The following is an 18,456-nucleotide window of genomic DNA, read 5'->3' on the forward strand; positions in this document are numbered from 1 at the left end:
TCTTTTTTTATTAAATTTGTCATCCACTGTTCTGTTATAGAACTTAGTCTGATAGCAATTTATTTTTTTAGTTTTACTAGTATTTCATTTAAACTTACAACGGTCACGGCATAATACCTACGAGCATATTAATCTATGTCAAAACATAATTAATTAAGGCAAACAAACAGTACCAATGATAGTATCTATCAAAAATCGATTAAATTATTTAATGTTTCAATTTGATTCATTAAATGAATTATGCTCCACATCAAAAAGATCCATTAATAAATTTTAACTACTCTTTTTAATATTTGATAAATAAACTAAACTAATGATGTAAAATCTTAAATGAAGAGTAAAGTTACTCACTCTTCGTTTAAGATTTTACAAATATAGTCGTCTTGTGATCCAAAAACTGTGGCTCTCCTTCCAAATCAGCTTAACTTTGAGGTAATGCCGTTGGCAACTTGGAAACATTGCCACATGGACGCAATTTTTCACATTTGAATCTAATTTAATTCACTTTTTTCATTTATAGTTTACAAAACATTTTCTATGTATTTTTTAATAATGTGTTATTTTAGTATAGTTTCAAGTTTTTAGTACTGTATCAAGAATATATTTTTATATAATATCAACATAAATCTACGCGTGGCAACTATTAACAAAACCCCCCCAAAGTTTCCCGGCTTATGTTCAACAGTTAAGAGCTGATATGATGATGATAATGATGGACATAAATCTAAACCATTGAATATTTTGATACTCCAGTTTTATTTGTCGATTCTTGGAGTATCTATCGAATAAATATTTTTCATTAAAAACATTACTTTTAATGGTCATGATGATAATATTACCAAATAAAACCAATTAAAATTAGCATATTTCGTTTATTTTCATATGTGAACAATATAAGGATCGTATTACAACAAGGTTTAATGTATAAGGATAGAATACCATTAACCAAAATTGCACAATTCCCTGTAGGTGAGTATATATACACAAGTCAGGTTAAGGTTTAGTCTTCTGATTGGTTTCTGAGCGAAGGTATAAGCTAAGCTATGATAACAAATTGAAAATAGGTATATACATAGTACTACATACATACACGTTTGTAAAGAGGATATACAATTTTAAGGAGTACTAATATATATAGAGAGAAATCCTTTTATGTAGTAGTGATAGCTATGAACTGCGCCATTATTATATGAAATGTGCACGGTGCAATTGTGAAGCTACATATATAATATGTACTTGATCAGTGAATATACTTGCATGTCAGCAGGAGAGTTATTTACTATCACAGATATAAATTTTTAAAATCAGCTATTATTTCCATGAAATGTAACATTTGAGCATCGTTTTCACTTCTATATTTAATGCTGTGTAAATACATTGAGCTGAAGATGTTCAATAAAAATATAAAACCATTTATTTATCATTTTCTTCCGAAATCATAAGATATTAAACTGGTAAGTAATATTCTCGCTATGTTTTATTTTTGGACTATTATTAAGTACTTAATAAGACTATACAACTTACCTATAGTGGGGAATTTAATCGATGTAAAAAAGTAGTGTAATTGCAAACGTTGGGAAAAAGTTAACAGCTTCTTAACTTTCTTATCTATGATAGTACTTAATCATCCTGTATATATATTTAAACCATAAATATATCATATATACAATATATAATAAAACAGGTATAACAAAACGAAATACAGTAATTATTATCGACGAATTGCTAAACAACTTTCCCCAAGGAGGATATCTCGAATAATATGAATATATTTTCATACAATATTTAACATTATATATATCATATAGATTTTGTTGGAAAGAATAGAAAATTGTTTTCATATTTCAAATATTTTTTCTTAAGGTCAATCATTCTGTTTTGTTTCAATCTACTCTGTTACTCTTTCTTTTTATATTCTTACTTCCTATTCCACTGTAAGTATGACTCAATCACGTATTGATCTCATAAGATTTATTCATAATGCGACTAAACAAATAAGTTCGTAGTGGTCAGTCTAATAATTTGTAGGTACAAGAGAATTCATAAGATAGTAATTTAACCTCCTAAAACCTCCATATTCAGAGTGTGGACGAGGACTTCGCTTGCTTCTTACCATGGTTTCAACGATGTTTTGAACAGATTTAACATTTTCATGACAAACAAATATTTTGTATATCATGAACATGAAAAATCTCTGATAGAATTGAATAAACATTAATCGCAAAAAAAATGGAAATTAAATTTCCTAAATCTAAAATAAAATCAATATAGTGAATAAAGATTACATTGATTTCACTTTACATTAATTTTTTTTTTATACTACTTAGAATGGCAAATAAGCTGACGGCCCATCTAATGTAAAGTGGTAACCGTCGTCTATAGACATGAGCAGTACCATGGACATACATGGATGCAAACACAACTGCTTCACGGTTGAAATATACTTGTATAAATACACAAAGACAGGCTTATTACTTTTTCATTTAAATGAAATCTTATTTGAATTTTATCATCTTTGTGTAGTAAAGGAGCTACTACTGTCTTTCATCCCTAAAATATAAGCATTTATATTATTTTATTTTGTATCCAGAACAACTTTAAAGCAACTGCAAGAATAAACCATAATACACCAGTATAGCAGCTATGGTTACAAGAAGAGAGAAACACTTCACGTGCTTATGGGTGGACCCATGCCATGCAATGGGACTATATTGATAATAATTGACAATTTATTGCAAATTTTTAACTAAATTTGACTGTGAAATATTACGTTATATTCAGTAGTTGTATTTTTTATTTTATCACCTAATTTGAAAGCAGCATTGACGTATTTAAAATTATTTTCCAAGGAAGGCATAGCCCTTTAAAAAAGCGCATAATTATTCTCAGACATTCTTTAACTAGGGTGGGCATCAGACAATTCTGGAAAGCAATCTCGATCTAGAAATTTAGGAAAAACTCTGGTAAAGTAGAATTCTATTATTTTACGTAATAATCGGTATTCATCAAACAGTGTAAAATCCGATTTAACGAAACTATACATCAATGCCCTAAGGATTAATTTAATCAAAATTCACAACGATTACAGTACTCACTAAAATTTAAGTATCACTATCGGATCAATTAGATTTCAATTGAATATGCACTATTTTGAGTACAAAACAGATCCAATATGTAACGTCTATTTCAATTAATTGACAAAAAAAGAAATGAAGTAATTGCATTCAGTGCAAGTTTTATCTGCCAAATTGTTTTAATTTGTATTTATATATTATTATATTCAATGAAAAATGATAAATGTATCTATCAAGATCTAATGTATATATTAAAGGAATTATTATTGATATTTAAAGCTCTTTATAAGGATATAATTTAAGGAGTCGTAGCATTTTCTTATATAGATTATTAATTGATATAGTTTTCGAAAACAATTACAAGTAATAGGTATAAATATATCACATGGTATAGAAGATATCTAATGAGTAATTTTTATGTAAACAATGTGAAAATATAGCAAAAGAGATATTATGAATTAAGTGTTAATTAGGGCCACTAGAAATAATCATTAAATTTAAAGCGATATGTGTATCAATCACACACATATACAAACACATACACACACATGAATGTGGCAGCACTTCTTAAACACTTTCGGCTATACTCGATTTTGCTATTGATTATAATTACTTCCTTTCATGTCTTTATAAGTAGTTATTTTTAATGTAATGTGTTGTTAAGGTCATCTTCTCGTTATGTGTTATATATATAGCAAATGACTGTTTGGAGTTATTAGCAAATATTTTAGTACAATAATTACCACTAGCAATAAGGGAATTCAATAATATTCTAATCTTTTTAAATAATTTAATACAATTACGTGATATAGAGTATATAGTCCCCATCAGTTTCTTATAGTTGATATATCTAATGTGTTAGAACATAAATAAAATAAGGAACTCCAAATTTATGAAGAAAAAATAAGAAATAAACGCATGCAACAATTAATAAAAAAGAAAATTTATTCAAATCATAAAACAATATTATATACAGCAAGATATTATACATAAAACAATATAAACGAAATAATACTAAAACGCATTTGTTTTCGTTTCCTTTAACTTATATATGTTTTTACCTAATATTTTCCTATAATAATGTGCTTTTGCTAATAATGGATTAGTTTATAATAATTGTATAACATGGCATCGTCTTAAATAATTTTCTAATTACAATTCGCTATATGTTATCTTAACTCTACAATAACAATTCAAGGCCTTTTACATAGAAGACTTTAAGTAGTACGGAAAAGAAATTATATAATTACCTATTACGTATAAAAGAGGTCTAAAACAACTTTATGTATTGAACAATCTCTAAGTGATACACTTTACAATATACTTCTATGAAATGTAAAGCAACTAATGAAGGAATGTTGTCAAAATTGAGCAAATATTAAAATAAATGATCCATTTCTGTCAGTTGCAGTCGAAGCAATAGCTGTATATCACTAAATATATAATGATATTACAATGGATATGTGCAAAGCAAATCGTCTTATTTTCCAAGTGGAAAGTCACTTTAATTCTGAAATGCTACTCCTATGACAATTACATTTACTTATTTATATTGTAGTGCAGTGATAAATAATAATAACCACAAATACTGAAAACAATAGATTTTACTGATATTCTCATAAATAATGAAAAATCCCTCACAAAAGATTAACATAACAACGAAACAAATAAAATCGAACAAAAGTTTGCTAATAAAAGTTTAGCAATATTCTTTTCAATTGGAAGCAAGTTTTAATATCTTGCAATAAGTTACAAAATGAACTAATATAAAATTACATAGATAGTTTTTGTACTATCAACACAGCAGATATTTGGATGCAGTTCGTATAATTAATTATATAGTCAATTAGTCACTCTCACACGGAAATTAAAAAGCCTAATGTAATATTTACTGGCGATAATTACCTACCCTAAGCATTAAGTCTCATCTGGTTTCAGTAGTAGTCAACTGTTCTAGAAAAACCCCTATCATCATATCGAGTTCGTCCATTTTTAAGACGTCCCTATCAATAATCATAACTAGGTCTAATTGTTCTACATTAACATTTGCAATGAACCCAGTAACCAAACCTTTGTTTAAATACAACGTGTACAATCACGTTAATATTATATAAACAATTGTATTTATAACGCCACCTGGTTTTTTATTAACATCACTGTTTACATTTTCAAAAAAGATGATACAGACTGAAAATGCTCAACTAAAATCATTGGCTTAAATTTATTCTGTTTTCAGAATAAGTTAATCGGACACACCAATTCGGAACCTTCTCGAAAAGTCTCCGAATAGTGGTCTTGCAAGAATTAAAAATCATATTACACTTGATCAAACTAATCCTTAAACCAATGGTATAAGGTTTAGTTTAACCAATATCATTAGAGTGGCGATCATTGTGAGCACCTGATTTCAGTCATAGATTTGGTTTGTTCAGATTGTAATTATTATCATGGCACGTACCATAATCCGAGCACTGATCTCCTATCCATTTATTTTTTATAAAAGATTATAATTTAAAAAGTTTAATACACTTGAATACATGCTATACTAATAATTGAACATTCTACTTTAATAGCTTAAAATTTATTAAAGCCCACAGAATTTGATTACATTGTTTTCTTAATTTAGATTAACGATTTTTCATTACAGTTCGCAATAGTTTGATAAGTACCATAATTATTATAATATAACTAGATCATTAAGCCACGAGTTGATAAGTAGGTTGATATTATACTATGTCTCACACGTGATATCAATTCTAATAGTAATCATGGCCTAATTTTTAACCTCGTAATACCTCCAAAGAAGGTCTATAGGTCTAAACCAGGTTAATTTTGAAATACATTAAGCGTGCACAAATATTCTATGTAAAGAAGTTGTCCCTCTGCTGATATATAGGCAGCTCGACGTCAGGCGAACGATCATCCAAGTCGTCGTTTTTGTCGTGTAGTGGCAGCTCTTCCAACGCTTTCACTAATAAAAATAGAAAATCGTCTTACAAAACTATTTAAGTAGAAAATATATAACACTTTTATAGAGTTAACAGGAAAAGGTGACCCAAGAAAAATGATAATATTCAATGAAAATTTTTTCCAAGGGGCATAGTCGGATCGAAATTTACTTATTTTTCATAACTTCTTATGCTTATTGGATTGGAGAAGTATATTTTTATATGATCATTATCATCACTACATAGTATAAAACAAAGTCGCTGTCGCTGTCTGTCCGTCTCTATGTATGCTTAAATCTTTAAAACTATGCAACGAAATTTGATGCAGTTTTTATAGATAATTTAATAGATAGAGTGATTCAAGAGGAAGGTTTATATGTATAATACATGCATAATATTGTAGAGAAACACTAATCAATTTAGAGGTTTCTAATGTGATGTCGTAAATAAACACATTTTTTTGCGCTTACATTGCAAACGCTGGCTGAACCCCACGATAACCGTGCGAAAACGAGGCAGGTCGCTAGTTTTAAATATACTTCTTGGAGAAAGTTCATTAAATACTATCACCTAATTCTAAGTAGTCATTTTTCGATTTAACATTGTTGATTTGTAGCAAAAATAAAATAACGTGTTATTTATCAGGAGTTTCATCATATTAAGGCAATCTAATATTACATTTTATAGATTTTGCAATTACCTCTAATTTAAATTTACAGCATTCTTGCATAAAACTCACGAGTACAAAACAAAGGTATTAATAGTCAGGATTGTCAATTTGTGAAAGAGTATAAATGTTTTTATAATAATATCAATAAAAAAAAACCTCAAAAAATGATGAATCTCCTCTCGTTTAGAAATAAAAAAAAAAAACAAAAACTACTCACAACAAAATGCAATAAAACGAAACCATGCCGCGACATACTTGACAGCATATCTTCTAAGGGCCACTGGATAAGGTAGTAACTACTTCAAGGTAGGGAAAAGTGTAATTATAAATGTTTCTAAGGATGTCAATAGGTTAAAAGGTGATCGAGCGTGATATGGTGCTTTCAACAGGGTTTATGTGGGATATAATTTGGTATATGAAATCAGTTGTTTGCGCTGGATGGCCCTTGATCAGTGTTGGTTCCTGTTAAATAGTACAAACGACATCAAGCAATAATGTTACATGCGTCACACTCAGCATTTAGTTAGTCACGTGTTTGTTGTTAGAAATGCTAAATTGTGCTTAAAAAATCGTACATTTAATTTAAATCTCTAATCAAACATGTTGAACCCGATAGATTTTAAACTAAAGCATTGAACAAAATGGATAAATGGAATGAAAATTTTACTTTAAAAAAAGTACCTAAAAGTAAAGATCGGTGTGTGAATGAATATATTAGGAAACAAATTCTAATAATATCTTAAATGAATGAACTATTCGTTTTAAATACACAATTATATTAATGACATTATAATGTCATTTTTTTATTAATGTAATTGACTTTTAATTTACATTATGACTACCAATATCAGAATTAATTAGGTCTTACAAAAAGGAGATATGTGTGAGATAATTTATGACATTGCTGTAATTAAATAAATTCTTAGCATTACTGAAAACCAACCACATCTAACAAAAAATAAAATCCAACATGACAAAGTGCATCACAACACTGACTCTATAACTACTTAATATTAATCTAAAATAGTCAAACGTGGAATTAATAACGATTCAGATGATACAATAAATTGATCCGAAGCATTATATCCTTACTAATATTATAGTGTTATCCTTACTAACGTGAAAGCCAGTTTGTTTTTTACCTGCTAGCGTCTTAACAGCTTAACCAATTATTATGAAATTTGGTATGCAGATAATATATGGCAGGAAAAAGATTATAGGCTAAGAATATTATAGGCAACAAAATCGCGGGTAAAAGCTAGTAACAAGATAATAATAATAATTTTGAGTTTAGGAAATAAGCATACTTTTGAAATACACTCAAATTTCGTTAATAAATTCGAATATCTACTTTTGTTTTTTTATAAAATGATTACTAAATAGAAAATATAATTAAATAAAAAATATACTCATGACTGTAATCCCAAGTAGATGGCGTGGGCAAACATCAATCGACTTACGATAACAGTCGTTTGTAACTCAGTTCTTGGCAAACAATTTAGAGAAAACTATATCAATAAGATCTAAACTGTAAATGTTTTTGTATATAAAATAATAACTGTACAGATATATCCAGCCTTTTTTAGCTATATATATAATAAGGCATTACAATAGACACAACTATAATTTCCTAAAGAGAATTGATGAACTGATCTCGTAAAAATATTTTTACTTTATAATATATTAATTGAAAACAATATCCTACTTCTAGTATAAATTAGACTTTTTAAATTTTTATCGATTTATAGTATCATCGGAATAGTTTCGAACACTGGTTTTAGTGGCAACCACATTAATGTATAAAATATGACACAAAACGTGAAAACATCGTGACCAGTCAACGAATGTGGGTTCTCACCAGCTATTATTTTGCTCATCTCGGTGACCTGCTTGGCAAGAATCTGGTTCATCTGGAGTAAATGTTCCCGCTGCCGCTTCTCTTCAGTGTCCGGGCTCTAACGTCATCATAACAAGCACACATATATAGGACAGTGCTGTTTACATATTTACAGCCAACATTCTAAGCTGCTTATTTAAGCTATATTTGCAGACATAATGAAATGTATGTTGATATTTATAATAGGAATTTTACAAATATACGTTTCAAATTTCAAAGAATATTGTTTTATAAATGAAATTGATTGATTGGCAATATTGATTGCTACATTCATATTTCTATTTTATTATTTTTATTCCAGTATAGACAATACGTTACTTTAAAAACCAACGTTCGCATCATCTTTCATTCCAAAAGTTCATTCTTTATTTTAAATATAATTTACATTTTCATATTTGATTTCTTTTTTTACAAATTCATTCACACTTAGCACTTTCAAATAACAAATCCTCATATTAAATTTGATCATGTTTTAGAAATTGATTAGTTTTATTATGTCTGCAAACACTACATACAGATCTGTCTTATTTTTAGATATATATATTTTTAAATAGAAATATTGAAAAAGTCATGCAAAAATAATAGTAAGGTCATTCAGAATAACAACGAAAGCGGGGCGAGCATATGCAGAGTGCAAAGTGAATTAAGATTGATCTTTCAATGAGTGATCTTGCTGACTTCAATATAATTTTCAATGTATGTAATATGACAATGATATTTTTAATAGAAGATTAATGGATGAAGCAACCTAAATCTTAGATCATAGATTTTCGAAAAAACAACTTAAAATAGATTTTAAGAAAGTTTTAGAGACAGTTTATCATAATATGCAAAATTTTAAATAAACAAGTTATTATATTAACCTTGTTAGTATCTGCAGAAGAACTGGTGAGCATCTTTTTTATTGATTCAACTTTTTCTTGTCGTTTCTGTTGTTCCTCAGGTGAAAGCTCAGGTGGCTATGGAATATAAATAAATATAAATGTATTATTCTGTTCAATATGCTAATAACATGTAAATTAAAGATTTATTCTTTTTGTACCAGTAAAAAGAAACTTGATGAAATTAAAACGAGGCCAATATTATGCACCTAAATAAACACTTTCGATTTAAACAATCAGTATCAATTTAAAAATATTGACTAAATGATTTTAATTTCAATACCCAGTAAACTAATTAACTGTATATTACAGATATGATATAACTTTAAAATTGAAGATATTCTCAATTTGCTTATATTTTTATATATTTGTTACATATATATGATTCGTTATTAACTGTGAACCGATTTAGAAAATTTGTTTTTTTTCAATCGCAAGGAAATCGTCCCTTGATAGTCATATATTATATAAACTAGTTATATTAAAATTAACTATTCTTTTTTTACCGAAAAATATTTGTTAAGAGACATGTCAAGGTTCGGTTTGCTGGTTTGTCTATTGAATGTAAAGAAATTTAGTTTCGTATTAAGCAGTGGAGTGTAAGCAGTTTTATTATTTATATTACTTAACACATTTTCAATATAACAGTTTACTATGGTATTGTCGCAAATTTGTTACGATTAGAATGTTATGAATACGAGACGAGGTTATTCACCTTTTCAGGTATATACCGTTCCGGTATGAGTATTTTCTGCGGCGCGGCGAGCAGCTGGTCGATGGCGTTGTCGGCGAGGCGGTGCGCGGGCGGCGGCAGCGCCGAGCGCACCACGTCCGGCGCCGGCGCCGCGCGCACGCCGCGCACGCCGCGCACGCCGCCCACGCCGCGCAGCGCGCGCTCCATGTCCGTGTCGTCCAGCGACCGGCCCAGCTTCTGGCCGTCATATATATATATTCTTTTTTCTAATTGTAATTGTTGTTGGACGCAGGTGGCCTTTACCGAACGCGTGTAAGCAGGGGCGAGTGCAGATGGCACTCCAAAGGGAGCGACAGAGGTGTAACCTCTTTCTAATGGACTGCAGCGTGCGCCCGAGGGCCCTAGTGGCTCAAACCTCGGCTCGGGCCGCCACACTTCGGCCCCCGTCAAGGGACGGTAGGTCGGTGGATCGAACGGTGGCCGTCATATATAATAATCTTAGATTATATAGATAGAGCATCGAGCCTCAAAAACGGGTCAAATATTTGTCAGCTAATTGTCAGATTAACTGACTCGTTTTTTATCAGTATTCTATATACTTGCGTATAAAATGTATCTTGACGCATTATATAATAAATAAAATGAATGTTTACGCATTAAAAAAATGCAGAAATTATAAGACAAAATAAATATAGAAGGTATAAAAGTATCATTCATAACTGTTTATCAAAATTGTATAAAAAAATTGATCCGTTTTTCTTGAAGCATTTCTATGAGGACTCTATCTATAATGTAAATTATTTATTCTATCTAGTCGATTTCTGCGTGATACTAAAAACCATCATAATTCAGAACAACACACTATTGCAAGTGAATAAGAACTCAAGAAAAAAATTTCAGAAGAAGAGACCCATGACCAGAAGGCTTTATAGATTGTTATGATCATTAAGAAGCTACACTTAGAAACATAGTCTTTCGAATAATAACTACATTAAAAGAAAAAAATATTCTAGTTATACTTCTATACCTAAACTTAGACAATCCTCTTGCTTTACATTCATAATAACCAAGCAACAATTCTCTTAGGTTTACTATAGATATAAGTAACTCTTGCTTCATCCAATCATCACTCTCACATATATCAATTAACAAAATGATAAGAAATACTCTGTTAATCTCTCATTCTTATAGTCAATAATAATATAGTAATGTACTTACATCTTGATTATATCCATCCTTAGGCATTTCGTTCAAAGTTTTTGCACTTAAATGGTGTGGCGCTGTATTGTGCCTTCTTTTCTCCTTCGGAACTTGCCTCCTATGCAATGACCCATTTTTGGGCTCCCCTGACATCTCCGTTATAATCTGCTTCGCTGCCTCACTTTTGAAAATTGGAGACAGCTCCATATGGGACCTGGTCAAACTAACTATACTACTCGTTTTCGATATTGGATCGTTAGTCAACGTTCTAGAACTATCTGTAGGACTATTTAGATACTGAGTTGAAAGGGACATAGTGCGATCATATCCAGACTTATCGTAACTTTTATGGTAACTGCTACTAAGAGATGATATGTCTCTAGAATAATCATAGTTCGACAATGACGGACTTGATGGATATTTTGGACTTAACTCCATATTTTTCTCATTCAAACGAATATAATTTTGTTGTTCAGATTGCGGTTTTGAATAGTACTCTTCGAATTTGCTAAAATCTGTCCGAGGCACGGATGATGCTCTTGAATAATTCAATGACTGGACTAGTTCTTCTTCTATGAACTGGTCTAGGTTTGCTGAAATGTTATTAGATGGCCAATCGGACATCGGTTGAAGTGATCGCTCTCTGTCTCTCTGACGTCTTTCGCTTTCCCTCTTTACTATCCGGACTGTTTTTATTTCTTGTTTCTCAACGTTTGAAAGGTTTCCTACAACAAAACAAATATTCAATTAATGATTATTTAAATTCCCCTTATGAAGAAGGTCTATATATAACAGTCATTAGTTAACGGCTTATGTGATGGCGATTATTTAATTTATCATATTCATGGTTTAATTCATGCTGTTCACGACAAAAGGCAACGATTGCAGTTACCTTTGTTTGGCCGTTAACTTGTTTACCATTCAAAGTCTTATAGAAAATTTTTGAAATACTGAAATACTAAGTTATTACTTCAGTAGAATATTGTATTGTAAAGTCTTTGTTGTACATATATTACATAGGACATATTATAAAATTGTTTCATTTTTATAAACAAAAACTAATAAAATTTATTTATTTATTTAATACTGAGTTAGTTCACTACGCTGACTATTGGGTGGGTAAGTATATTCAGTGAATATCAAGTGTATCAAGTTAATAATAAAAAAAAATATGCTTCTAAATGAAATAAATAAAATACTTACCAAACCCACTGTGTTGCATTTCCTCACTAGTTAACGGTGATGCGATATCGGGTGCTGAAGTTCGAGTATCGACATATAATGGCGTATCCATATTAGAAGGTTCATAGTGCCCTGGTGGTAACAGGTCTCTCGATATGTCGTAGTCATAATCTGACTGGCCGTGGTCGATTGTGTGTCCTGTGTCTAAGTTGGTTTCTTGCCAGGATGAAATTGGACGGCGTTTGCCTAAAATATCAAATTATTGTATACTAGCAAGCTGGGCCGGGTAGATAAAATTTTCAAAAACATACGGCCTACGTTACTCGCTGGTAACGTAATTTTGTATAGATAAAATATTCAAATCTGTAGAGAAGTTTTGAGTTTTACTATTACAAACAATCTAATCTATCCTCTTTGTAAAATTAATATAGATAAATTAAAGATTCATCCAAAATAAAATTCGTGTTTTAGCTAACATTTTTTCAATAAAAAGGTTCCCAAATCAACATTTTTCGAATATGTATATTATGAAATAATTTCATAGTTGTAATGAAATTTTTAAGATTTTTTTAAATGAAAGCTGTCATATAACAAAGTTAAAGTAATTTTTTTACATCTCCTTAATCTCTTTAATTACAGCTGCTATAAGTAGTTTATAGAGCAATTGATATTTATAAAAAAAATAATACAATGAGATCTGTATAAAGCGGTCGAAATAGGACTAAAACTAATTCTTGGCCTCATTGTGACGTAACTCTAAAATTGTATGATTCTAAAACTTTGCGAAATAAAACTAAAGTAAGGCCTAACAATTTTCAAATGATAAAAATATGATAATGGTAATAAAAAAAAATCCATGCTCACTAAACCAAGATAAAAAAAAAAGATTTATTTTGATTGCATTATGGTAGCGTTTGTAATTTATAATGGTTTTAGGAATGTAATACTGGTTTTAGCGCTCACCAGGTATAGAGTGATGGGTGGTCTGCAGCGCTTGCGACTGCTGCGTCAGATGCCGTACTGCGCGGCTCAGCTCCTGTCGCTGCCGCTGTAATGCTGATACCAGCTGCTGCACGCGCGACACCTCTGCGAACAGATACGTCCATCCATTAATGCCAATTAAATCTTATTTCTGGGCATTGGTTTCTTCTCATACAAGGAGGATATTAACGGCAGTTACTATCACTCTTGCTATGTATCTAGTCTATTTGAACAAAGAGATATGATATTTTACCTTTTGTCTCTTTTGTGTGTATATATGTCTATTTTTATTTGTAACGCTGGAAGTAATTCAAATATATCTATCTATTGTAATCTTGCAATTAATAATAAATTGAGATTTATTGTATTTCGGCTTTCTTTGAATAATTTGATTTTTCTTGTAGTGAATAAACTCATAAAATACTTAACCGATTTTAAAAATGCTTATACCTATAAAAGCTACATTATCAGTGGATAACATGGACATTTAAAAAAACGAAGAAGGTGCCAGTTGCTAGTGTCATAAATAATTATTAACCCTATAATTTTTGAATACTATATTGGTAAAGAACTTCATCCGGTATTAAGTGGTATTGGATACATATATATTATGTATCAATTTTCACACCAAAGTTCTTTTGAAATAATAATTTAATTCAACTAAAAATGAAGATACATTAGTACTATAATAGACATTGAAAGTTAAAAAGGTAATGTCACAATCATGTGTCAATGACAGAAAAACTAACCAGGCCTTGAAGACTTTCGTATATCACAATCCTTATATACTTGTATTCATTACATAGCCTACATCTCTCTAGGTACGTACATCTATCCACTTACATATATATTTATACTAACTGTATACCGCGGTTCCATCAATACATAAAGTATCCTGTGCACTAAGTTAGAATAAAACCTATTCGTGAAGCAAATTTCATTCAAATCCGTTCAATAGTTTTCACTTGAAAGATTAACAAACATCCTTTCATCGTTACAAACTTTCACGTTTATTATATTTATTTTACACTTTATTGCACCATTAATACAATAGTCAATACAGTTAATTTTAATGAGAAGCCGTACAAAAGGCGGCCTTATCGCTAAGCAATCTATTCCAGACAACCTTTGAGTAGAGGATATTGAGAAAAAAAATATATTATAAATGGTAATATTAATATGATTATGTATTAAAATTTAAATAAATAATAACCATCTTCGAGCACAGCAGTGGGATGAGCGGGAGCGGCAGCGCGACGAGCCTGCAGCGCCCGCCGTAGCTGCTGGAGCTCGCGTTCCAACCGGGCGTTGTCTGCTACCGTTTGTTCTAGTTTCTGTTACACGCACATATAAAATTATATTAGTTTTTAAAAAATAAATATTGTATCAGACAAATATGTTTACATACATTAAAAGAAAACATTACATTAAAAGAAGTACAGGCCCTTCACTTCCTTTGAATTCAGATCCCAAATGATGATATTTGACAATTTTAAAATAATTATTCCATCACCAATAAGTTGCAACAGAATCCAATATTATCTGTACTTTGTCTGTACATTGTTTCCAGAAATGTTATTGTTTTGTTTTAAAATAACCCCCTCACTTTCTAATCACGTAAGTGACACATTCTTTAAAATTCTAAAACGTTACAATAATTATCAATTAAATCTATTTAATCAAAGCAGTATCTACATGTTGTATAACAAAATGCTACGGTATAGTATAGTTCTGGGCCTATTACAATATCAAATATACACTATCATATCAATGCATTACCAAAGGCTACATGAATTAACAAATTCTCGATATATTTCTATACATTTAATAGTGTATTAAAGCCCAACAGCGTTAAGATTGTGCTAAGAAAAGTCAAATTAACAGACAAATAAAAAATATAAGTGCATGTATAGACGAAAACCTTATAAACCTTAGAATTGTGCGCCAGCATGGCGTGCACCCGCGCTAGCTCCGCTTCGAGCGCCGAGCCGCTTGGGAAGTTCTGCGGGATCCTTTGTCCTCCCGGACCAACAATACCACCTGCAACCCCTGCACCCATACCCATCCCGTTACGAGATAACAATTCACTGCGAGGAACACTGTCGAGTTTACCGCGTACTCCTGAAATTTATTTATGATAAATCGTTTAATTATCGTTATGAAACCAAAAGACTGCGACTTAATCACACTCATTTTGTTCTAATTGCAATTGAATTTGCAATTTTGTTGAAATTATTGATATTCATAATATTATAAATAAATATTTAACTATTATTTGTAGTACCTAACTTCGAAAACGCTACAGAACTTAAATTAGTTCATACATAAAAATAATAACTTAGATTTTTATGTAGTTATTTATTGCCTAAATAGCCCAACCAATTATCGTGAACTTTAGAAAACACAGTACTGTAGATGGCAAAAGACATACGTTACATTTTATCTTGTATGCTACGTTTTATCCCAGTCAATCAATAGGTGCTGATCACGTAAACAAAGTCACTGGTAACTAATATGTGTATGAAATCCTTTAGTTTGAACTATTAACTAATATTTTATCAATAAATTTAAATAAGTAACTAACCAGTAAGTAGTGACTCAATAGCGTCCTTGTCAGTCCTGAGTCCCTGTAATATGGCAGCCTCGTCTGCCAACTCTTGCTCCAACGCCCACAATTCCGCTACTCTAGCTCTAGCCGCTTCGGTTTCTAAAGGCTTTCCTGCTGCTGCACTTTCAAGCCACCTTTGATAAAATATATCTAATTTAAAACATTATAGTATAGAATATTGAGAACATTAAACCAAATTATATATTCAATTACAACCTAAAATACTAAAACGTTTTTGTGTTACAAATAAAAAAAAACTGAATATTTATAATTTTATGTTCATGGTAAATATTCGACTCCAGTCATGCCTTGTTTTATGATAACTACTTTTTTTTTATTATAAATTGAACAAAAACATCAAATGCCATAGAGTATTTTTTAACTAATATATATATATATATATATATATATATATATATATATATATATATATATATATATATATATATATATATATATATATATATATTTTGACGTTTAACTATATTCTATAACAAATGAAATGATAAATTATTGTCGTTTGCTTAGGCACCTCTGTTCCATTCGTGTTTCAACCGTGAAGCAGTTGTGTTTGTATGGCTGTGTTTCCGTTTGAAGGGTGGGATATGGCGTGAATTTACAGGGTACTGAGGAATAACACTTGAGTCCTCAGGAATGGCAACGCATGGGGAATATCATGGGCGAAACAGTATACTCTGTTATGTCCATGGTACCGCTCACGTCTATAGGCGACGGTTACCACTTTCCATCAGGTGGGCCGTCAGCTTGTTTGCCATTCTAAGTTGTATTAAAAAATATATTTAACTCGTAATTCCTATAAACTATTGAATTCACGACTAACTATTTAATCGACGATTATTACTTATTGTTTGATATATTAATTGTTTATTTCAATAATTTCTCACCTTTGTTGTTCTAACGCGTGTTCAGCGAGTACTTTCTGCCTCAATCTCTGATTTCTTTCCAAACGTTCCACTGTGGACCCTGGTCGGTTGTATAAAGAACCCAATTTTACCATATTATCAACTAATTGGACCAACGGTTTGCTTTTCTCATACTGATGTTCTAATTCCATCAGTTGCATCTTTAGTTGCTCCAATCGTTGTAAACTTTCTTCTCGTTCTAGTGATTTTAAGGAACTGAGACAGTCCTACAAATATTAAATTAAGTATTTAGTATTAAAAATATAAGTAAATATTCTTGTGAAGAATGAATAAATGATTTATTTATATTTTGTTCACTTCAAGCTACAACATTCTTTTAAATATAGCATTATGACCTCATTTTGATATTTGAATGTAATTACTTAAGTTTTAATTTTATTAGCGTATAATAATATAATAACAGCATTGATGATTTTTAAAATAAAAAATAAACAAAAATGAAAACGGACTAATAACAACCAATTAACTAAACAAACAAAAATAAATAGGATTAAGCACCTCTATACTATTTATTTGTGAACAGCAATTCTCAATAGCACGGTGAGTAGCTGCATGCCGTCGTCTTAACTGTATGAGGAGCAATACAAGTTCCTCATGAGTTCGACCTAGAAGCTCTCCAGCAGTAGGTACATCACTCAATAATTCACCATGGCCTGATCTTTGAACTTCCCTTTGCTAATGGCAATAACAAAAAATGCAAAACACAAATCATAAAGCAAATATTAAAAACAAAAATAGAACTACAAATAATAAACACTAGCTACCACTAAATCATACTGCGTAAAATTTAGAATTGAAGCTTTTTCTTACCAAAGCATCTGCTTCAGTGTTCCTTCGGACCCTTGGGCTAACAGCTCGAATAGGTTGTTGTGAGGTTCGTGATGGCGATCGAGCTGTCGCCCATATATCCTCTGTAGATGTCAGCGTATGCAACTAAAAAATAATATCAATGTTATAAAATAATTTGAATATATTTTCTTACTATATTTATTATTAATAATAATAATAATCATACATTTTGCTGAGAAGTTGACATCGGTTGGGAGCTGAAATGTTCATTTGATGTTTTTTCTTCTACCCATCTTACTCTAGGACTCACTGCACGTACTGGTATATTGGCATCTCGGTTATTCCTTCCAATTGATGTATTACTACCGAGAAAACTTTTCTTTGATAGTGGTTGTTGATTCGTTGTATTATTTTCTGAGCTTAAGTTTATATTCGTGCCTGACATTGTCATAGAAGCTGTAAAAAATAAATATACACGATGAATGAACCGTTCATTGAAGAAAGATTTGAATAATGTTTTCAAATTTTCACCGCACTATAAAATATCGACGAAAGAACAAAAACATGATAAATGTGCAATTCCTTCAT

The 18,456-nt window shown here is 30.6% G+C and overlaps 1 protein-coding gene across 10 annotated transcripts in view; it reads right to left on the reverse strand.

The window, feature by feature from the left end:
- Window positions 1-3,997: 3,997 nt before the first annotated feature.
- The window catches only part of LOC113520434 (uncharacterized), a 71,089-nt gene continuing 56,630 nt past the window's right edge, over window positions 3,998-18,456 (reverse strand). For 5 of the 10 annotated variants that reach the window (XM_052898018.1, XM_031914753.2, XM_031914751.2 and 2 more), the window contains one exon: window positions 18,184-18,324. Coding sequence is in view for 4 of the 10 variants with exons in the window: in XM_052898019.1 (XP_052753979.1) it covers window positions 5,936-6,045; window positions 8,551-8,647; window positions 9,453-9,548; window positions 10,186-10,401; window positions 11,383-12,089; window positions 12,568-12,792; window positions 13,510-13,632; window positions 14,741-14,861; window positions 15,449-15,648; window positions 16,112-16,269; window positions 17,041-17,285; window positions 17,578-17,754; window positions 17,890-18,012; window positions 18,095-18,324 (2,828 nt within the window). In the remaining 6 variants the exon portion in view is untranslated. Of the gene's footprint in view, window positions 6,046-6,909; window positions 7,155-8,550; window positions 8,648-9,452; window positions 9,549-10,185; window positions 10,402-11,382; window positions 12,090-12,567; window positions 12,793-13,509; window positions 13,633-14,740; window positions 14,862-15,448; window positions 15,649-16,111; window positions 16,270-17,040; window positions 17,286-17,577; window positions 17,755-17,889; window positions 18,013-18,094; window positions 18,325-18,456 lie in introns of those variants that run through there. The other 5 variants (XR_008253200.1, XM_052898021.1, XM_052898019.1 and 2 more) reach the window with 5 other exon arrangements.

The sequence above is a fragment of the Galleria mellonella genome, unplaced genomic scaffold, assembly GCF_026898425.1.
Source record: "Galleria mellonella isolate WM207_F2 unplaced genomic scaffold, CSIRO_AGI_GalMel_v1 utg40, whole genome shotgun sequence".
Classification (NCBI taxonomy): domain Eukaryota; kingdom Metazoa; phylum Arthropoda; class Insecta; order Lepidoptera; family Pyralidae; genus Galleria; species Galleria mellonella.